Genomic DNA, 23,448 nt, shown 5'->3' with positions numbered 1-23,448 from the left:
AGACAGAGCGTGAGTAGGGAAAAGGAAGAGAGGGAGGGAGACACAGAATCTGAAACACGCTCCAGGCTCTGAGCTGTCAGCACAGAGCCCGATGTGGGGCTTGAACCCACAAGCTGTGAGATCATGACCTGAGCCGAAGTCGGACGCCCAACCGACTGAGCCACCCAGGCGCCCCCCAAAATACCTTTTCTAATACAACCAAACAGTCCCTCACTTATCCAGGTACTTCCTGAGTTCAAAGTGGACACTGATGTAACAAACACACATATATATTGTGTGATACCCTTTTGGGGACATATAATCAGTTCATGCTCTTTTTTACCAAAATCTGATTTGCTGCTGGTTGTTCTCAATTTGTTTTTAAAATAGTAAATAAGACAGCATGGGAAAAAAAAGACACTCTATAAATAAAAGTACATTTCTAAAATTAACCAAATGCTCTTCAGTGTACCTAAGATGTTTTGACCCCATAGGGCCTAGATTCTAAACTTCTACTTAAATTGCTGGGTTGCTTGGCTGGCTCAGTAGGTTGAGCATCCGACTCTTGATTTCAGCTCAGTTCACAATCTCGCAGTTCATGAGTTCAAGCCCTGTCAGGCTCCAGGCTGCTAGTGCACAGCCTGTATGGGATTCTCTTCCTCTCCCTCTCTTTCTGCTCCTCCCCCACTTTCTCTCTCTTTCTCAAAGTAAATAAACTTAAAAAAAACTTTAAAAAATAGATAAACTTCTACTTAATTTTGTTTCTAATGTTTATTTTTGAGAGAGAGACAGAGTGAGAACCGGGCAGGGGCAGAGAGAGAGAGAGAGAGACACAGAATCGGAAGCAGGCTCCAGGCTCTGAGCTGTCAGCACAGAGCCCCACGCAGGGCTCAGACTCACAAACCGTGAGGTCATGATGAGCCGAAGTTGGACACTTAACCGACTGAACCACCCAGGCGCCCCGATAAACATCTACTTAAATTTGCTTCAAAAGAAGCAAAAGGCTATTGATTCTCAGAAAGCAACGTACATACAATTTCCTCTAAATATTACTATCTTTTGCGGGGCTTGAGATTTATTGAAGCTTCCTCCTACTCTCAGTAATTTCACGACTGATGTATTTACCAAGTGAAAGAGCAAGAGGAATGTGCATCTTTCCTCCTAGGTTTCTTTCGCAACAAGCAGGGCAAGACAATGGTGTATCAGGTGAAGCTGTCTGTTGCCTCCTGGTGACGTTCCTTCTCCCCCTCATCTGAATTATGTTCTTCCCTTGATCATCGCAACTGTCATTCTGTATGCACTTGCTCATGTGTCAGTTTCCCCACTTTCTAAGGAGTCCAAGAGAGCAGGGATTTTGTTTCTTCTCCCTGTATCCAGTCCCCTTCTGCTTCCAGGTACCTTATTCAGTCAATGAGGGCTCTCCCCACATGGCAGTCTTGATTGGCCAGTGTGTGTTCTGCATAGTGTTTGGGGAGCTGAGATGGACGATGATAAGAGAGAACGAGTGAACACAGAAGGAGGTGTGGGAAGGGAAGAAAGGAGACGGATTTGTAGGGTAGGAAGCAAAATTGGGAGTTAAAAATTCCAGTTGGCAGTGATGAAAAGTGTTGAAGAGCTGAAAGGCTAAATGTCGACCAACTTCAACTTGGCAGAGTTGGCTTCAGAGTAAATGTAAACTTTTTACTGGGGAGACGGGTATATCTGTGCCTAATGCTCCTGGTGAACTGGCCTCCGCATTTCCCGCTAAACTTTTCCTGAGTACCTATTCTGGCCTCCAGTGGTCGGATAATATGAAAAGTATTCATTTTGTTTAGGAAACAGTGTAACCCTGCTCTGGTTTGTATTTAAAGCCCGGTAACATTAAAACTACACAGAATTTGCAGGGATTTTTTTTTTTTTTTTTGGTCAGCTGCTTAGATGCCATCATAAGGCCATGCAATCCTGACAATAAACCCACAAATATCAAAATTAGTGTTTTCCTTTTCCCTGGAATAAACTTTCTAAAACTACTTTCCGACCTCTGACTTCCCTTCATATTTGTCACAGCTGATTGCTGTCAGTGTCTGATCAAAAAGCACATGGCAGATTAGCTGTGCTTCTAGAGGCCAGGTGACTTCAAGAGTGTGATTTTTTTTTTTTAATTTTTTTTTTCAACGTTTTTTATTTATTTTTGGGATAGAGAGAGACAGAGCATGAATGGGGGGAGGGGCAGAGAGAGAGGGAGACACAGAATCAGAAACAGGCTCCAGGCTCTGAGCCATCAGCCCAGAGCCCGACGCGGGGCTCGAACTCACGGACCGCGAGATCGTGACCTGGCTGAAGTCGGACGCTTAACCGACTGCGCCACCCAGGCGCCCCAAGAGTGTGATGTTTAGTAGGTACAAATCTATCTGGAACCTGTCATCAAGTAAAGCATCTAGGAATTGAAAGACAAAGTGAGGAGAGTAGGGGAGCAGAGGTGATTTGATGGCTGGAACATGACTGACCCCATGTCCAATGGAGCTGTTGAATGCAAAAGCACTCCGAGGCATGATTTCCCAAACTTGCCTGCTCACCGGTAAAACTTACGTGGGGCCTCTGACAGAAGTTCAGATCCCTGGGTACCATCTTACAACCACTAAATCAGTCTTTAGGGGTGACAGTTTGATAATCTTTGTTTTTAACAAGTGGAGTGGTGAGTCTTAGGGTCAGGCAAAGTGGGAAATCGCCAATTTAAAAGAGCACCGCTCCACAAGTTTAAGACTTGAATGATTTGGTATTAGGTTTCGAAAAGGCATTGCTTCTTGGAGTAAAAATTTCAGTAGAATTGAACTTTAAGAGAATTAAATCCCTGGCACCGGAGACAGAAGCCGTGACAGATGTGGGTGTCCGGATCTGATGGTTGACCCGGCAGGCATGTGCAAGCACATGTGTGAAGCAGTTGCCATGTCCTATTGGTTTTTCTCTCCCCAGATACAGGGGTGTTTTTTTATATCTGTTGCCCCTCTCCAGTCCTAGGACCCCTCTCCTCCCCTCTCCATGGCCAGTGATGGCTCTCCCTGCCTTTGGTGACTGCCCATGTGGACCTATCCCCCTGCCCCCCATGACCATATTAATGTGCCTAAAGCCCACTTTCATCAAAGTCTTTTTTTGATTAAAACAAAATGGAACAAATAACCAAAGCCACCCCAGTCCACACACACACACACACACACACACACACACACACACACACGACCTTCCTTCGGTGTATCCCCAATGCCTACAGAATTAAGTACAATCCTCTACATGGTACTCAAAATCTCAGTATGGCCCCAGACATCTTCCCAGCTTGACCTCTAGCAGCTTCCCTACATGTAACACACGTGCGGCCGAAGTGGACTGACAGCCATATCCCAAACATGCGCCCGGTTTTCCTGCTCCAGTGGCCATGCCTGGTATGTGCCCTCCTCTTCCAAGTCTGTGTCCTATGCCTGCCTGTGTTTACAGAGTCTTTCTACCTCCGCCAACTCCATCAAACTTAATATGTCCCACTTCCTCTACCACACTCCATATATAATTCTACCCTGTTTTGTCTTGTGTTTTATTATGAGCTCCATGAGAACACGGTCTATATTTTAAGAAAGCACCTTTTAATCTCTTACACTGCCAAATATGTGGGTGTACCGAAAAGACTGCAGCCATGTGACCAGAATCATGTGGCCATGGAGAAAAATGGTGTCTCTGTGACTTATTAGCTGAGAGACTTCTGAAGAGTTACTTAGCCTTTCTGAGCTTTTGTTCCTTTATTAGTACAGCAATAATGATAATACCAACCCTAGAATATTGTGGTCAGGAACTGAATGTCTGTTAAAGTGTCTTTACTCAAAATAATTGCTCAGTGATGATTCATAGCTGTCCTTCCCTTCTTAATGCATATTTACTAGACTGTTTTAAGTATGCTATATAAAGCAGTAAATATTTATGGATCCACTTTTCTAGTTCCCGACTCTAGTTATTTCAAGTTGTTATACAGGTGCAAAAATCCTTTTCTTCTGTCTCCCCTACGAGGTGGTAACTTGGCCTGAAAAATATGGAAAGCACCAATTCCAAAGCCCTATCTTTTCTGGTCAGTCATGTGCATTTTTACAATAAATATTCTAAGGGCACCTGGGTGGCTCGGTTGGTTAAGCATCCGACTCTTGATTTCTGCTCAGGTCATGATCTCGTAGTTGGTGAGATCAAGCCCCGCATTAGTGCAGAGCCTGCTTGGGATCCTCTCTCCCCCATTCTCTCTACCTCTCTCTCTGCCTCTTCCTGGGGCTAGCACTCCCTCATGTATGCTCTCCCTCTCAAAATAAATAAACTTAAAAAAAATTCTACTTAAGCTGTTATTCTGGAAAACTGGAATTTCATTGGCAATCCCTGATCTAGTCGTGCACATGAGTTTCTAAAGGTAAATACCACCAACTTTAGAAGCTAGAAATATAAAGGCAGGGACATGAGTAAGAATGGTGGCACAATTCCATGACAAAGTGTCTGTGGTAGTTGGGACAAGGGCAGAGGACACCGGCAGGTAGAAGAGAGAGAACAGCCCATTGTTTAATGCTGATTAATGGCCATGTTTGTCATACTAATAAGAAGCATTAACTCCTAATTTCAGTTATTATTCAAATGTGGCTGGGGTGCCTGGGTAGCTCAGTCAGTTAAGCATCCACCTCTTGGTTTCAGCTCAGATCATGATCTCAAGGTCATGAGATACAGCCCCGCGATGTCCTCTGTGCTGAGCGTGGAGCCTGCTTAAGATTCTCCCCATCTCCCTCTGCCCCTCCCCTGCTTGCACACACTTGCACTATCTCTCTCTCTCAAAATAAAGAAACATTTTTTAAAAAGAAGAAAAAATGGGCTGTCAGAAATAGGGATAAGATATGGGCATACAGGTGTTTTACACATAGGACTTCACATCCCCAAATATAAGCTTGCTATGGAATTCTGCCATCTATTCTCACGTTTGTCTAAACGAGCAAACAAGCAAACAAACGTCAGCCAGGACAGTGTGAAAATGGTCATCTCATTCCATCAACAAAATTTCATTTCATTCAGCAAATATTTGAGTCCCTACCAAGAGCTGGCAATGAAAGCAAGAAGAAACAAGAGACATTCTCTTCCTTTGCGAAACTCACTGCACAAGAGAGAACACAGATAAATAACCAGCTATTTAGAATAACCCTTGTAAGAGCAATGATAAAGATGGACACGGGGGACGACGGCAACTCCAGAGGAGGCCGCCTCAGTGCAATGGCTTCCAGGGGAGAGCTCTGATGTCTGAGTAGGAATTAACCAGGGAAGCAGAGGTGCAAGTAGTGTCCAGAAACAGAACCGTCACGAGCCAAGGCAGAGAGGTATGAGGGAGAGGACAGACTACTTCAATGTGGCAAGGGAGGGCTGCCGGAGATGATGGTGGAATGTGGTCCTGAATGTAACACTGTGAGTGAATCACGTGCGCTTATGACTTTTCCCTGTTTAAAAAACAAACACACAAACAAAAAAACAAACCTTGGTTCCTTAAGTGCATGCAAAATGTACTCTGTGGAGACAAAAGTTATTTCATTTTTAGTTCTGTTTGGCTGCCTATTTTTAAGAATAATTATACACCTTGGAGAGCATTATATGACAGAGAGACATAAATTTTGTACAAATGTCAATTACAGTTTGATCATAAATCAGGTAGCAATTACCTGCCTTTACCAGGGGATGGATAGTGGGGAAGGATGGAAAGTGCTGAACACCTGAAGATAAATCAACTCCTCTTCTGGGAGATGAGTTTATTCTTGTTTAAAATCTAGGGTTATAGGGGCGCCTGGGTGGCTCAGTCGGTTAAGCGTCTGACTTCGGCTCAGGTCGTGATCTCGCGGTCTGTGAGTTCAAGCCCCGCGTCGGGCTCTGTGCTGACTGCTCAGAGTCTGGAGTCTGTTTCAGATCCTGTCTCTCCCTCTCTCTCTGACCCTCCCCCGTTCATGCTCTGCTCTCTCTGTCTCAAAAATAAATAAACGTTAAAAAAATTAAAAAAAAATAAAATCTAGGGGTATAAAGTGTCTGGACACAGCTTGGGAGGGAGGAAGTGCTATGGAGCACCTGGAGGAGCCCCTTTCTGGGGAGGAACTGAATCTCATTCCCTATCTCTTTTCTCTGGCAAACTCTCCGAGACTTTCAGTGCTGCCTCACATCGTGCTGTGATCTGTCAGGGGCCTGGACAGGTCAACAGTGGAGTGGGCCTCTGGAGTCTCAGCAGTCGAGTCTGGAATCAAAGCAGGTCTGCCCCTTTCCTGGGTGCAGCAAATACGTAAGCACCACGTTTAACAAGAGACAGCACTGTAGAGGGCAGCTGACTGACAGACAATTCGATTCTGTCCGAAAACACTGCTCTCAGATACCGACTCTGGGTGTCGGAGCATCTTTTCTCCAGCCATCCCGACAAGCTCTGGACTCAGAAGGTTCCTTTGCACCAGTTAAGCAAATCATCGCTTATTAGTGACTTTAGGTAACCTCCGGGTCCTTTAGATGACTTTCATTCTTCTTTGTCCTGGATATTTTAAAATGACAGGTAAAAATATCTATTCTCAGAGCTGTAGGAGATAAAAATGTTTGCCCTGAAGGGAATGAACTCTTGATTTAGCTAAGCTTCATTTTAAAAAGTATATCTTAAATAGAAATACCAGTATTATATGAAATTAAAATCTGACCAACTTCACTGTGAAATAGTCTATTTTCTCTGATGTATTACTTTTTTTTTGCAGAGTTTGTTTGTTTTGTTTTTTAAACAAGGTAAACTTGGTAAACTGGACAGAATAAAGAAGACACAGAAAACAAAAATGTACTTATTCTGAGACCATGGTCACGTCCTAAGAAGAAAGTGGTTCCTATTAGCAGGCAAGAAGAGACAAATGCTATTTTTCCTTCTCAATAGGACAATAAGGAAAGTGTATCTGGGCCTAATAGACCAAAAGACGGGCAATTTCTACCAGATCTGGGAGGATTTCTGCTTACCTATTAGTTCTTCTTTATTAACCGATTAACTGCTATTCAACACTCTAGTGCAACTGCTTCATAGAACTCAATTCATCATTGCTACAAGATGGGCATTGTTGTTAGCCCCACTTCGCAAATGAAGGAACTAAGGCTCAGAGAGGCCAAGGAACCTACTTAAGGTCACACAGATATAAAGCTGCAGAACCCCTGTAGGTCTGACTTTCTTCTGCACTTTCATACTATCTGCTCTACTTTTTTCTAGTGACCATGCAAGCTCATTAAGAAGTGAGAAACCACCTCTACGGAAAGCATTCCCAAGTGCCTCTTGCAATCCTAAACTACTTAACAAAACTTTTCTGTGGGATTTATCCATGTCTGGCCTTCCTCCCCACTGCCCCGTTCCCCCCCCCCCCCCCCACCAACCTCTATACTTCCCCACCCTGGAAATAACAGGAATAGCAGGGACAGGGGAGAGGAAACAAGCACCTTTTCAAAGCATGCAGTTTCAAGGATGACTCACTTTGTTACCTCATTAATGAATGACTACAAAGAAGCAGAGAGAACAGCTATCTGCCCACCTCTTGACCCCCCCTCATCTGACCCAACTTACTCCATGGAGTCGATGATTTTTTTTGGCTCCACAGGGCATGGATAGATGACTTCATCGATGTGCTTCAGGTTACAATTTGAAAAGGCTGTAGAGATATGTATGAAGGCTTCAAGCTTTGGCATCTGACTGGCCATAAGCAAGAGCTGCTGGGTGGCAGTGACATTAAGTTGCACGGCATGCCTGCAGAAGGTTAAGCAGAGGGAAGAACAATGAGGCAACCCAGCACCCTGCCTTGCTGGAACTGTATCTACTCCAATAACTTGCATGTCCCTCTGACTTTTGTGGCTGCACCAAAGGACCGGGAAGATTGGGCGCCTGGGTGCCTCAGTCAGTTAAGTGTCTGACTTTGGCTCAAATCCTGATCTCACGGTTCGTGGGTTTGAGCCCAATGTCAGGCTCTGTGCTAACAGCTCAGAGCCTGGAGCCTGCTTCAGATTCTGAGTCTCCCTCGCTCTCTTCCCCTCTTCCACTCACGCTTTCTCTCGCTCAAAAATAAATAAAACATAAAAAACAAAAACAAAAACAAAAACAAAAAAGGACCATGAAGAAAAGTATGGGTCATGGCTACAGTTACGTGATGCCTGGAATATGTTATATGTTGATTATGCATTCTGTGCACATAAATCCTATTCATGGAAGCATTGTGCATAGTGCATGTAGATATCACTTGGTTCTAAATCAGCCAGAAGGGGGGAAAAATCATAATCCTATGAATTTGTAAAGGGGCTTCTCAAGCAGCCATTAAAAATATAAAAATACATAAACTGAGCCTTTGACTCAAGAAGCTGGAAAATTCAAATAAATTGTAGGGGAGCATCAGTGGATATAGAATGAGAAAGATACATTTCTCTTGCAAAGGTCTGGGTCAGACATAAAAACTGATGTCAAAATCCTGAATTTTAGCTAACAGAACACAAAGTTCTATACACACAATATGTGGTGACAATGAAATAGTTGATTCTAGAAGTAATATGGCTTATATAATATTAAGAACCCTATTAATCTAACTAAAAGAGAAAAACTAAATGATCTTCTATATGATTTTGAAAAGTTTAAAAATGACATTCAATATCCATTGCCAATTTATTTTTTAAAAATTCCCTAAAACAAAAATAAAATGATTAAAGTATGTCTGTTTCACTTTGCTGGCTTGTATCTTGCTTCATGGTGAAAAGTTAGGAACACCCCTTTTAAAGTCAGGGCCAAGAAGGATGCTTACAGTCACTACTGCTAACTATTGTTCTGAACTTCCACCTTGTAATTAGAGAGGAAAATAAAATTGACTAACAGATACAAAAATCATAAAGACAGTCACAAAAATTGTGATCAGATGACATCATTGTGTTTCTGGAAAACAAACAAAAAAGCTAAAACAACTATCCTGGGATAGGCAATAATTCATTCAGTAAGGTGTCTATTTATAAAGTTATGTAAAAGGAAAAAAAACTGGAGAATATAATGGAAGAAAGGCACACATTCAAAGCTGAACATTTGAAAAATATGTCAAGTGAATAATAAATAAATGGGATATATAAAGAAAATTATAAAACTTCATGGAGGGTCACAAAAATTGAATAAACAATACATTGTTCTTGATAGGAAGAGAAAATGGTTTAAAGATGTTAAGTTTTTCTAAATCAGTTGACATATTCAAGGTAATCCTAATCAAAATCCCAACTTTTTAAGAACTTGGGAAAATTACTCTAAGTTTAATCAAGAAGTATAATCAGATGAGAATAGCAAGGAAAATTCTATAAAAGGTGAATGATGTGTGTATGCTTGTCTAATAACATAAAAATTACAGTAATAAAATACTGTGGTATTGGAAGAGAAAGCCTAATTAATGGAACAAAATAAAGAGCTCAACAATGGAAATTTAGTATATGAGTTCATTTTAAATAAAGAGTAAAAGCAAATCATTTAATAAATGTTGCTTAAGAAGTAGCCATCTGTTAGAATTTTTCTCAAAAGCTACTCTACATTCACACCCACACCACTTTTCTTTTTATAGAATTTTCTTATTTCTCTTTACAGGCAAATAAACTTTAAATGGGTCAAAGACTTAAACATGAATATGAAGCAATAAAAATTCTAGGAGAAATTATGAATAACTGCATAAATAATAAAAATAGTTGAGGGCAAATGATAAACTGTTAAAATATTTTGGGCCTTATAAAAGACAAAAAATTAGTATGCTAAGACTTCCAAGAAGTCGTAAAATTGACAAGAGAAGAGTGTTTCAATAGAAAAACAGTCAAAGAACATGAATCGGCATTTCACGAAAGAATAAAATGCCAATCAGCATTTCAGCATCTTCAACTTTTCTAATCAAAATATGCAATGGCATTTTCATTGCATTGGCAACATTAAAAATAATTAAAGGATTCTAACACAGTGCTATTCGGGTGTCAGAAATCAGCATTCATGCACACAGGGACAATTACTTCAATCACGCCTTTTTGGAAAACAATTTATCATTAACTGTTAAACATTAAACATAAACTGTTTATAACCTGGGCATTATCTGGTACATCTCTAACAATTTTACTTCTGGACATTTCCCCAAAGTAAAGCACACAAGGATTTACAAAATGCGAGCACAGAGATGTTCATTGAAGAGTTTTTTATAATAGTGAAAAATTAGAAAAATCCAAAAATATCCACTAAAACAGAACTGGTTAAGTATATTATATACACATACAATGGAATGTCATGTAGTCATTTGAAATTACAAAAGAATATTTATTGACAATGAAAGACATCCAAAAGTAGAATTGAGCAAATTGCTAAAACATTATCAGTATGATGCCATTATTTTTTGGCAAAGTTGGACATAAATCTATTTTATTATGGATGTGTAAAGTAAAGTTGGAATGGTTATCTCTGGATGGTGAAATTTTTGGAGAAGTTTTACTCCTTTATATTTTTACTTATTGAGAAAATATATATATATATATATATATATATATATATATATATATATAGTTTGTTTGTTTGTTTATTTATTTATTTATTTATTATTTATTTATTTGTATTTTAACAGAGACCACGAAGGAACTCACATGCACGTGCATGCGCACACATACAAGCTGTGAGACGAAGAATGTACCTCAGAGGATCATCAAAGCGCACAGTGGCTGCACAGTGGAAGATAATGTTCGTGCAGGAGAGAAGCTCCTGCATGTCCTCCTTGCTGATGGCGAAGTCATTCTGATTGAGATCTGCGTAGATCGCTCTGATCTTCTCATGCACATTTGGACAGACTTCTTTGACCTTTTCAAACAGCTAAAACATAAATATAAATCAATATGCAGAGAGCGGCATCACCACATTTCGCTGACTTGTTTCATGGTCATTTCCCAAACCTGGTTTTGTTTGTAGTATCACTCAAAGAAGGCATTTACTCAAGAGCCATTTGTTTTACTTCATGCGATTCGATCAGTATAGTACAATTTCCGCTCCTCTTAATTTGATAAATGTTAAAAAAAAAAATCAGTTTTAATTACCAGTAAGGAGTATCTTTTGAACTTTTCCTGCAGGGTGAAGGAAAGGTGAAGTCATCGGTATCCCACCCCATCCTCTTTTCCCCTACAAGGCAGCTTTGTGTTCATACCTTGGTGATTGTTTCCATTTTGGGCTGGGAAATGTGCTTTTCAGCGCAAAACGACCAGCCTTTACCAAGTACCAGCAAAATCACAGGCCTTTACAAAGGAGGTCTTATGGGCACAAGTTCAAAACAACTTGGTTAACTGGCCCAGATGAACAAGATGTCTCAGCAGCACAAACATAATTAGAAAATAACAAATGAAGCAACTTTGTAATGGGTAAAACAAATAAAACTTTTATATAATCTCATTCTAATATCAATGGTAGTTATTGTCTAGTAAGACAATTACATGAGTCTGTACTTTTTATGGGATTTTAATTGATTTCTTAATATTCTAATTTATTTATAAAGGGAAAAGGAATGAGCGCTGGCAGTTTTAGCTTTTATTACAATTACTCAGATGGAACAGTCTCTCCTTTCCCCTCCACACAGAAGTCCTGAGGTTAAATTGGTATTTCCCATTTTCTCAGCAAACACAATTTTAATAAAATGGTCTTTGCTTCAACTATTCTGTTAAAATGAAATTTTACTGTAGAATTGGTATGGTATGTGAACAGTGAGGAAAAGTAAGGCTGAATGTTTTAAAAGGTTAGGAGCAGAGAAAATTAGTCTGTGGTTTTAATCATAATACAGTAGCAGAGACTGCCCTCTGTTTTTCTTCAATCCAAAAGAATGTTTTCAGGCTCATCTTTGATCCTGAGTAGCAGGTTTCTTCTCTCCATTAGAGATCTACCCTAAGCTTTTTAAATTGAATAGTAAGAAGTTAATCTTAGGTAGTCAGAGGAATCATGTCTCATCTGAATCAGGCAAGACCACGTTCAGTTTTCTAGGTGTGCAAGATGGTTTGGCATTGATCTAGCTGCATTTCAGGGACGAGAGGCAAAAAAACAAAAACAAAAAACAAAAAAACAAAACAAAACAAAAAAACCTTCCAGGCTGCTCCGCCATCTTGGTCCCTCCTCAGGCATGACCATGTTCATTTGCCCTTCTGGGAATCCAGTGAAGGTGACCAGGGAAGGAAGTCAAATTCACACACTGGTGAGGCAAGTTAATAAACTCCTATCTTTGACCTACCATCTTCCTGCACTGCAGGATCAGCCTTTTCAGTAGGGTGTTAACTACACTTCTGAAAAGAATTTGGAAGTTAAATCACTCCTCAATGCTTTTACTGACATTGGGATTGATGTGTCTAAGGGACTTTCTCAATAAAAGTCATTCTAGTTCTTCCAGAAAAGTTTTTAACAGCTTTTCTAATCCTGATGAATCATATGCATGTTAAATACTGTTTTTCACAATCAAACGCTTTCCTTCTTATAGTCCATGTTAATCATACAACGAATTGGGTATCTGGGGATAAATTTACCTAAAATTCACACAATTCCCCCCTTTTAATAAATGGATTTGTAGAAGGCTCTTTTTTGAGTTTACATGACAGATTTCATTCACAAGAAATTTATTCAGGGTTTCTGTGGAGTCTTTGACTTTGGCCTGTGTTGACTTCTGGCTACATAAGAGTATTAGGTGGAAAATGACTTGCGTGTCCATCCTTCCCGCAGTGGGGTTCCTCACACATGATGTAAGCTACCACACATAGATTTTCCTTTGCCTTCACTTTTATGACTTTAAAAGCAGAGAATACTGTTATGCCAATATTGTACTTTCAGACCACCTGTGCAATGTCAAAATACGACATTTACCGCATTATTATTTTAGGAGATAATTACTATTACAGGAGATAGTGTTCCAATCTATATTCTATTTATTAATTTACATTTATGAGAGGGCATATCTGAGTGAACAGTGTAATTTATTTTTTAAAACATCTAAGTTTTCTAATCCAGATGGGATTTATTATGGTCAATTGGAATAAATCAGTGAATTGGCTGCATCAGTTCAAACCACAGTGCTAAGTGAGGGTCACATTTTACGATATCCAGGCCCAAGAATACGACTGGTCTCATCTGGACTCTCACCGTTTTGCTACAGCCTCTAACAAAACAATACTTAAATAGAGTGATGAGATTACAGCCAACTGCCATCCAACAGGTCAGTGCTTTTCATAGTGTTATCCACAAGTGAACTGCATTGAAATCACCAGAATACATGTTAAAAATGCATATCTCCAGAGCCCATCCCACACCCACTAAATACAAAATGACAGGGGCACACCAGGAGTTTGATTTCACGTCAAGTTCTCTGGCTGACTTTAACTGATCCCAAGAAAAGAACTTCTTCGGCTGGGGCGTTAACATGGATAATTGCTGGTGAACAACAGTGTATGACTCATCTTCCTTTATAATTGTCCAGACCAGTTACAGGGCATCAGTGGTTTTCAACCTGTGTAGGCCTAAGAGAAATCTAGGCACCGGTTAAGAATAACTTCCTTACTCTACGCTCAGAGATCCTGACTCAATAGGTTTGGCATGCAACCCAGGAAGCTGTATTTCTTAACCAGCTCCACCGACAGGTCTGGTATCTAGGTACCATACTTGGTGAAAATTAGTTTTGAAAGTTTGTGTCCATTTTTAAAGTCAGGGGCTTAAATTACCCCCTCTGGTTGGTAAATTCCTTGATTCTTGTTTATTTCTTTATGCTTGACTGCACCCAGTTCATTGAAAAGACTCAAATGTTGCTTGTTAAATTGAAATGAATTACTGTGAGAACAGTAACAGAACCATGACCGGGAGCTAAATTCCTGAAATCCTTTGGTTACCAGCTCTTTTGTGTTGGTGGGATGAAAGACAGAGGATAACTACTAAAAGTAGAAGGAACAAAGTGTTCCCTTGGGTCCTCTGCATTGACTGCAAACGTGGCTGGAAAGGATCAGCACAGAACCTTCGCTTTCGTAATAACGACAAAACCAGAGGACAGAGGAAATGTTGCAAATGGGTCCTCAGTGGACACCAGCTCTTCTGAAAGTTTCTTTTGCTGATGTGAGACATTCACTAAAGGTAAGAAAAAAAAACAGATGGAACAAAAATGAGTGAAGAAAAGAAATTTTAAAAATTTCACTGAAGATCCACCAATAAGGAACTTCATATAATTATTTTAGGTTCTAAGAGTTTATCATATTCCTTCTCATATATATTTTATTTAATGGCACAGGAGTGAGAAGGTAAAGAGCAAGTAATTACCTGCCATATATGAAAACTCAAGCAGAGGACTGCTGTGTTTCCATTTTCTGAAACCCTTTTCTTGACAAAGGCAGGACACTTCTGTGGTCACTGGAAGATCACAGCTGAGAGGCGATCTAACCATTTCAAACTGATAACAAAGCTACACATTTCTCTTGGAAAGAGAGGAGTAGGAGTGTTCTATTGATTCGATGTTACATAGACAAGTATTTCTCTCTCTTAATTTGTTTTAAACACAAGAGATTATTCCATTTATGGCAATAGTTACTGACAGCCCAGAGGCAAGAGAGAAACTCTGCAAATCCGAAATAGGAAAATTCAGCAGAAAGAAGACAAGAGACATTTTCTGGATTCAATAATCTCCTTGGGTAGGACATCTGTAGGCAGACACTACCACTCTGTTTTTATTAGAAGTAGGAATTGAACAAGGGGTGGGGATGGGGGCATGACATTTATGTTATGCTTTTGAAACAATGTAGATGTTCTGAACTTGGATTTCTACAATCAACTTTGTTACCCACATGACCTGACTTTGGAGATATCCACAGGGGATTCAGTTGCTACTTCCCAGGGGAACGTGGAAAGTCATAATATCTTTAATAATCATGAGAGTCTTTGATCTTTATTCAATGTACTGACTCCCTCTTTTCAGATATAACTATGTTATTTAGTTCCAGTAGCCCACAAAATTTGCCTACTATTTTTAATTGGGGGAAAAAAGGTAAGGTCCCTTAACCTAAAGGGCAATCTCTGTGGAGCACCAGGGGTCCAGAGCAGAAAAGAGTTTACAACATTTTTGGGAGAAATTTTGGAATGCTGTGTAAGGGCAAACCAACAGATTCTGCAAGTTAGGTCTTGAACAAGAAAGACTTATCAAGAAAGGATATAATCTAAGTTGAAAACAGTTAAACACAAATAAGTGCAAGTAAACTAAGGCAGAAACTATCATGAAAATTAACAAAATGTTAAGATTTTGCTAGTTCACAAATAACTCTCATAAGATATAAAGGATTAACGTAGAAGTTTTTATTACCTCAGCAAGGACCATTTCTACAGGACCATAAAGCAGTATGGTGTAGCAGTGTGGTTATTGAACTTTGGCATGCAGCTGGGTTAACTAGAAAGTTGTTTAAAAAAACAAAAAACAAAGCCCTAGGTGTCCTGAACCTGGAGATTCTAACTCAGTTCTGAGTTGAAGCTTGTGTGTCTGTACTTTGAAAAAGTTCTCCAGTGAGTCTGATATACACTGTAGGTAAGAGCCCCTGGCATACTAGAAAGATCTCAGGCTCTTTGGAGTCAGGAAGGCCTGGGTTTGAATCCTACTGCTGCCATTTATTAGCTGTGTGACTGAGGCAAGTTACTCACTTCTTGGGGCCTCAGTGTTTTTATTTGCATATTCATCTAAAATGCTAATTGTTAAACTATATCATTCTGTGTTCTCAGAGAACTAATGATTCAGCATATATTCTGCTATTCTTAAAAGCAATTTTGCATTAAAATTTTTTAATTCACTTTGCATAAAAATCTATGATAAACACCAAAGATGACACAGTGGTCAGTCTATCATCTTGTTGTTTTATGCCCCCAAGGTAATTTTCACAGAATTCCTTGAGAATAAGTACGTGGACCAAAGAGGAGGTAGGGTGGCTAGGAAGATGGAAACCAATTTTTTTTTTGCTTTTTTTTTTAAAGTTTATTTATTTATTTTGAGAGAGAGACAGAGATAGAGTGAGTGGGGGAAGGGCAGAGAGGGAGGGAGAGAGAGAATCCCAAGTAGGCTCCACACTGACAGTGCAGGGCTCAAACTCATGAACCATGAGATCAAGACATGAGCCAAAACCAAGAGTGGAACGATTAACCGACTGAGTCAGCCAGGTGCTCCGATGGAAACTAATCTTAAAATTACTTCCACTCTCTACAGAATTGGTGGCATCTCTGCATTCTCCAGGCTAACGGATGGGTAAAGTGGTGATACTAATCCAGAGGTGGCCATGGTTTTCCCTTCCTAATGAAGTGGTCATCATTGGGAAGTATAATGCCTGGAGAGCAAGGCTTACAGCCAAGACAACCAGGGCTTGGAGGATGCAGTTTCTTGGGGAGGCAATGCAATGTGGTGGGGAAGGTGTAAGCTTTACAGGTAAGAGAACAGTGTTTAAAATCTTTGTTACTTCCTTGGGATTTCCTTAGATAGGCGACAACCTTTCTTGGATTAGTTTGTCATCCGTGAAGTAGCAAGAAAGCATTCCACAGAGTTGTGTGAGGGTCAGATAGGGTCAGGAAAGTCAGATGCCTAGCATAGTACTTGCTACTTCAGTTCTTGATAATAGGAAAACTCCTTTTCCACATATACAATAATACTCAGTTTTCAAGAGCTGCTAATCAGACGGCTGTGTGTGTGTGTGTGTGTGTGTGTGTGTGTGTGTGTGTATTTGCTGGGTCGTCGAAAGGTTTCTGATTATACCATGTGATCCGGATACCTCTGCAAACTGAATGTATTCCAGAGTCAAGTTGAATCTTGTGGCTTGATGACTTTTTGAGTGAAATGAGTATGGGCAATTTGAAGCTTTTAAGAAAGAGACCTGATATCACTGGAAGAAATTGAAAAAGAAGGAAAGAAGTTGGATGTGTGAAATCATGCCAGAGATTGAATTACCTAGTAAATTGTATTGCAAAAGAAAATAAGAGATTGGGAAAATAAATTGCTTCTGCTTCTGGGACTGTTATTATATCCCCAGGACTAAATCAATTTCTTTAATTTTTTTTTTCTTAAGAGAAAGGAAATGACCCACAGGGGGTTGGCTTAACATGCTTCAACTAATCTGAGTTGAGTAACTGTCAGACTGAAGGCCATTTACACTCTTTTAAAACTGTGTATTTGTTAATCATGGGAAATTTAAATTCCTGGCAAGATTATATTCTAATTGTCCTAAGTTCATAGAATCCTCTTGCTTTTTGTGGGATGGTTTCTCAGGAAAAATAAAATCTAGTAACGGAACAAAACTGGCTTTGGGAATTTAAAATACAAACTTCTGTTTCCAATTGCCTTTGCCTTATATAGAGATTTAACAGAACCATTAATGCCAATCAGAAATTCATTTTTGAAAGTTGGGAACAAGCAGATCTTACACAGGGTAGCCTTGAACCAAGCATGAAAACGCCTTTTTTCCTCATGAAAAAGTCTTTGAAAATTAACAAGGAACTTCTACGCAAAATGAAATGAACATTTCTGTTGAGTGTTTCTTAATACTTAACAACGTCAGATTGTTGACTTCTTTTGCAGGTGTTACTTGATTCAAAGTTAATTTGTTTAAATGCATTATTTTTCCTCTCAAGGATTATTTTGTCTAATGCCTTCTAGAAACTACCAAACAGTCATAGTTTGTGAAAGGAGTCAATAAACTATTTCATAAAATGTTACGGTCTCCCATTGTCTTAAACCTGGTTAGTTCTGTGAACTGAGAGCCCAGTGTGTGACCTTGTATGATACATTAACCACAGCTCTCCAGGGTATTTCAGAGTTGATTTATCTCATGGGCAAATAAGGGCTTATTGAGTAATTCACATTTTTCCAGAGAAGTTGACTTGAAGTATCCAGTGCAACCTGCCAAGCCCTACCTTTGTTTAAAAATCCACTTCATAGTGACATTGTACAAGATAGCCCCGCCCTGGAAACCTTGAGCTTTGCCTGGTCTTCTCGGAGGATTAAAAAACCCAGCATCTAAACCCAGCATAATGTTATTATGTTCAGATGATTCTACACCCAGCATAATCTCATGGCAACCTTTCCCTTTCTTGATTACTATAGTTTAATAGGAGAAGCCCAAACTTTCTACGGATTCTCTCAATAAAACATTTTTTAGATACTAACCTCTCAATCACTCTTAATTAACTACCTCTTAATATAATTCAACTACCTGGGGTTTTATTTTTCAAATATGGACATTGTCTCCTTGATGTTTTCTTAAGCAGTTATTAGGAATAGATTACAACCGATTTAAGACCCTAAATTGGTATAAGTAGGACATGATTGTTGTAAAAAGGAACACATCTTTAAGGCACTAAAGACCCTCAAAACACATTTCTTGGAACTTGACAACTGAATGAGTTATTGGCAACCCATTATCTGCTGTAGTGGGGAAAAGCCAGGTCTTGTTAAGCAAAGCCATATTCAAGATAGCAAAATAGATAAAATATCAATTTCTCTATCTAAAATTGTTTTTGCTACAGTGAAAAGCTGGTTCGTTGAAAAATGAATACATTTTTCATAAGTAAGAACTAAGCGGCCAGCATGGGAGCCCTGGGGACCCATGATTTGAACAGCACGGGTCTGTGATGAGCATATTCACATTTCAGCACATGGTATCTGGCTTTTTTTCCTTAGATGTTTCCCAGATTTTATGAAATAAACTAGAAGATTAAAAAAATAATAATGCTAGAATCATATTTCTAATACAAATCAAATCAAATTATTTAATTTTGATAAACAGTTTCAAAACTCACAATCAACTGAACTTATATCTATGACCTAGTTTTGGAAATTCATGATTGCCTTGCTGCCTTGCTTATTGGCTTTTTTAAAAAGTGGGTGTTTCTTCCCCCACTATAAATGTGAAACATGTTCATTGTTACTGTATTTGCAAGACTTTGGGAAAATATTCCTGCTCTCATTTGTTCACTATGAAAGAGGGTGCTTTCTGCCTTACCATAAAAGTAAACACACTCATGATGACTGTAATTTGAAAAGTTGGAAATGCCAAAAAATAGAATTAATTCAAGATCCTACCAGCATTTAAGGACGTTTGTTGAGGTGATACTGAATATGGTTTTGCATGACTTTTTTTGCACTCAATATATGAGAAGTGTTTTCTCATGTCATTTAATAGTTTATAAAATATGACCTTTAATGCCTACATACTAGTCTAACAAATGTATGTATTGTTGTTTACATTATCATTCCTCGACTGTGGAACATTCAGATTGATTCTAGTTTTTGCTACTATAAATCATACTACAATAATATGTTGGTACAATATTTGTGTGTCTCTGGTTGTTTTCTTAGAGTGCCAGCTTAATTGTCTTTGTGAGAAAGTCTTCAAGAATCTGCCATCAATTCAGATATCTTTCCCTCTATTGATATAGAGAACTTCCCTTAAGTGCTCTGAAAATACTTCAGAAACTTAGTTATATATAAGAAACTGGTCTGTTCTGATTCATGAGCCCCACTTCCATGTGGCCAAAGGATGAAAAACAACCTTTTTTCCAAAGCATTTCCCACTTAATTGTCTCCCTCTGAAAGCACGGAATCAGGAAGCGAGAGGTGGTATCTGTCCATACAATGAAAGGAAAGAAATGAAACAGATGCATGAATTTTGATAGATACAACAGATGTTCTCTTGACTGTATTTCCTGGGGACATAGTGGGAATCAAAGGCAAACTGATAACATTTTAATTTATTATGTCTTAAAGAAAAACTTCCATGGGCACCTGAGTGGCTCAGTCATTTGAATGTCCAACTCTTGATTTTAGCCTGGGTCATTAACCCAAGGTCATGGGATTGAGCCCTGTGTGGGGCTCTGCGCTATGCATGGAGCCTACTCAAGATTCATTCTCTCTCTCTCTTTCTCTCTCTCCCTCTCCCCATCTCATGCTCTTTCTCTAAAAAAAAAAAAAAAAAAAAAAAAAAAAAAAAAAAAAAAAAAAGTTAAGAAGACATACTTCCAAGCCTAACTTACCTGATATGACATAACATACCTTTATCTACCTTTTAAGAATACCGTTGTACTTTGAGGGGCGCCTGGGTGGCTCAGTCAGTTAGGTCCCTGACTTCAGCTCAGGTCATGTCTCACAGTTCGTGAGTTCGAGCCCCACATCAGGCTCTGTGCTGACAGCTCAGAGCCTGGAGCCTGCTTCGGATTCTGTGTCTCCCTCTCTCTGCCCACCCCCGCTTGCTCTCTGTCTCTCAAAACTGAATAAACATTAAAAAATTAAAAAAAAAAAAGAATACCGTTGTACTTTGAGATGAATTAGAATTTATACATTGCTACGTGTGAATGAAGAGAAATATTGCTTAAAAATGATACCAGGCCTCACTTAGGAATAAGGTATGATTGCATTTAAAGCACCCTGTCTATGTCAAAATAAAGTTAAGTGACAGAATAGAAATTGGGTCTTGATTTGTGGATGATATTTAATAAATATTTGCAGAATCAGAAGCCTATCAGAAGAAACACTAACCCAGATAGTAAAGTTCTTCTGAGTAAAAACCAGGAGCAAGAGTGGCCATACAATAGAACTAAAGTTTGGCCTGGACTCAGACAAGACCACTGAGAAACTAGAATGCATTAAACTTGATCATTCAACAAATTTGGTTGATTACCTACCAAGTGGACAGTGATAACACATGAGAATAATGACAATGCAAAGGTCTTAGACTTAAAATTTAGAGGGAAAAGTTGGGGTAATAAATGTGTTATTAGTTTTGGCTAATCCAATACACTTGAGAAAATGGTGTATTATCTGCCAAACGTAAGACTCTTTTACTCCTACTGGATTTGACATTAGGAGACCATAAAAGCAGACAGAATTATTAGGAAATCAAAGGTTTATGGGCATATTCCCTGAAGTATAACCCTATCTTGGAAAGTTGATTGTGGCAGCCCACATATTTGGAATAACCAACTTGCACCTTCCCCCCAAATTCTAACCAAATAGAAGAAAACTAGAATTCATATGGAATATTCTTACTTTTAAAATATGATGCTACAAAAATGTTAAACTACATTATTCCCCTTTTAGGTAGAAGTCCAAGATCTGTCCATTCTGCATGCTTCTATCTGACCACGTACGTCAAAATTTTATGAAAGAATAATGAATGCCTTTGCTACAAAACCAGAAATAGCTAGAAACTTAAGAAGACTTTTCCATGTGCCAATCTCTTGAGCATTTTGATGCTACAGTAATTGTTTCCTTTTAAGACACTCATTTATACATATCTTCAGTAGTTTCACTTTACAACAGCAAAGGCTTCTTTAGGGAGAGGACAAAACTTTAATTAAGAAAAGAAAAATATTTTTATTCTGAGGGTGAATTTAGGAGACTGTGTGAAGACAGTCTTAGCAAAGGGGTGGGTATGTGAGCCTGACTGTTTACAGAAAGCTAACTTTGTATGCTGGACTTGATACTACTGGGACTATCCTGAAAGATATAGAGAACAGGTTTAAAAATTTCAACTGGAAGACATCTATGGGACTAGAAATGGAGACTTCTAAGCATCCAGGGATTCAGCAAATGGCTGCTGGTTGGTTTTTTCTTGGTTTTAAATGACAACTAACCTCCAGTTTAGTTATCTCTGCATTAGAGATGACCGATTGATGGCTATGTTTTAGATTAGTGAATGTCAAAAGCTGATTATTTTATGCTTTACATTAACAAAACCCATAGAGAAATTCTACTTCACCTTTTTAACCCACAAGTCAGCTTTGGTTTCTCTGCACCTTAATTGAGTTGTGATTGATTACACTCCCAATTCAAGATCCCCAAGATTATTCAGAATTCTCAGGTGGCTAATTTTTCATTGTTGTTTCTGCTCTTGCTTTTTCTCTAACTCAGTGATGCACTAAGATTATTTTATAAAAACATATTTTGCCTAACACATTTAGGTATTCTGTATCAGAATGCATTTTGCTGATCCTCTATTCCATGAGTTGGCAGAGTTCTTCTGTAAGGGGAAAACGTAGTATGATTTCTGTTTCAATTACTCAGCTAAACTCATTACAATCACAGATCCCACAATTAATTTCCCATCTTCATCAGCTGAGTGCTGTTTTATTACCATTATTTAAAATAGTGGAATCATCCAGCTTTCAGAAGACAAAAAAAAAGCCTTCAACTGGAGTGCCATCCCCTAAAAGATAAAGCTCAAGCTTCCATATTTGAATAGTAATATTAAAAACTAATAATTGCCAGGTTCTTATCCTGGTCCAGGCACTATTCTAAGTGTCTTTCCTGTATTAGCTCATTGACATCTCACAACAGTGTAGAAGACGATAGCCATTAGTATCCTTATTTGGGTTACTCAGGCTCAGTTATGTAAAGGCACACTGCTTGGTGGAGAGAGGACACCAACTCAGGTCTGTGTGACTCCTGAGACCAGGCTCTTCTCAGGATGCTTGCTTCCTAATATCCATTCTTCTGGGTCTTGAGAAGTATCTAAATTATCATTCAGATGTTCTCCATTCTCCATGTAGCCACTGTGCCTCAGGAGAAGATGGTCTCACCCCAGCCCCGGGGAAAGACTTACTTATCTAAGTGAACTCTTACCCTCTGCTCAGTGGTTAGCTTAGATCTGGAGTTTCTGAATAAATCAGTATATGTCATACCACATGTGATAGGGGTTGGTCCAGAAATGGACATATAACCTATCCCAGGCTGGTAAGATATAAGGGGAAATACGAGGTTTTCAAGAAAAGAGTTTTCATCAATCTTGAAAGAGAGTTTCAGGGGGAGCCAGCCTCTCTTTATCCAAAGGCTGTCATATATATATGTATGTATGTGTATGTGTATATGTATATGTATATGTATATGTATACACACACACACACACACATATGAATCTTGCAATGATAACAACCATCTTATTCATAACTGGAATAAAACTAGAACAAAATGGCAGAGCTGAGAGATTCACAGACCAAGGTGGCCAGAGCTCCAGCCCACTGCCCATGACTGTGGTCCTGGAGTTTCCCATTGTATAATCAATATATCATCTTTGTTTTCTAAGCCGGTTTCAATCGAGTTTTCTTCCAACTGAAAGTGAGCTAACTAAAACAATTGTGTGTAGTCTTTCAGAATCTGGCCTGAACTAGCATGCCTTTCTAGTTCTTAAAAACTCACTTGTTTGGGGCTAAGCAAGTCACCCAGAGGTTCTCAAATATACCATACCAGCCATCCATTTGCAGGTGTGGTTCTTCCTGCTTAGACTGCCCTTTGGTTTCCTCTCTCTGGAGAACTCGTGTTGCATTGTAATCATGTTTTACATGACTATCTCCATCACTTGACTTGGCCATGTCATTTTTGTCTTCATATCCTTAGTGCCTAGCATACGTGTGACACATAAGCAAGCACTTCAGTA

The 23,448-nt window shown here is 39.1% G+C and overlaps 1 protein-coding gene across 2 annotated transcripts in view; it reads right to left on the bottom strand.

The window, feature by feature from the left end:
- The window catches only part of FAR2 (fatty acyl-CoA reductase 2), a 152,586-nt gene that overhangs the window by 20,572 nt on the left and 108,566 nt on the right, over positions 1 to 23,448 (bottom strand). For both annotated transcript variants that reach the window (XM_023256890.2, XM_003988531.6), the window contains exons 3-4: positions 10,686 to 10,861; positions 7,577 to 7,756 (exon numbers count right to left, since the gene is read on the bottom strand). In XM_023256890.2, the coding sequence (XP_023112658.1) occupies positions 7,577 to 7,756; positions 10,686 to 10,861 (356 nt within the window). The remainder of the gene's footprint in view (positions 1 to 7,576; positions 7,757 to 10,685; positions 10,862 to 23,448) is intronic.

Source organism: Felis catus, chromosome B4 (assembly GCF_018350175.1).
Source record: "Felis catus isolate Fca126 chromosome B4, F.catus_Fca126_mat1.0, whole genome shotgun sequence".
Taxonomy (NCBI): domain Eukaryota; kingdom Metazoa; phylum Chordata; class Mammalia; order Carnivora; family Felidae; genus Felis; species Felis catus.
The sequence above is the reverse complement of the archived record's forward strand: the minus strand, read 5'-3'. Positions and strand labels throughout refer to the sequence as shown.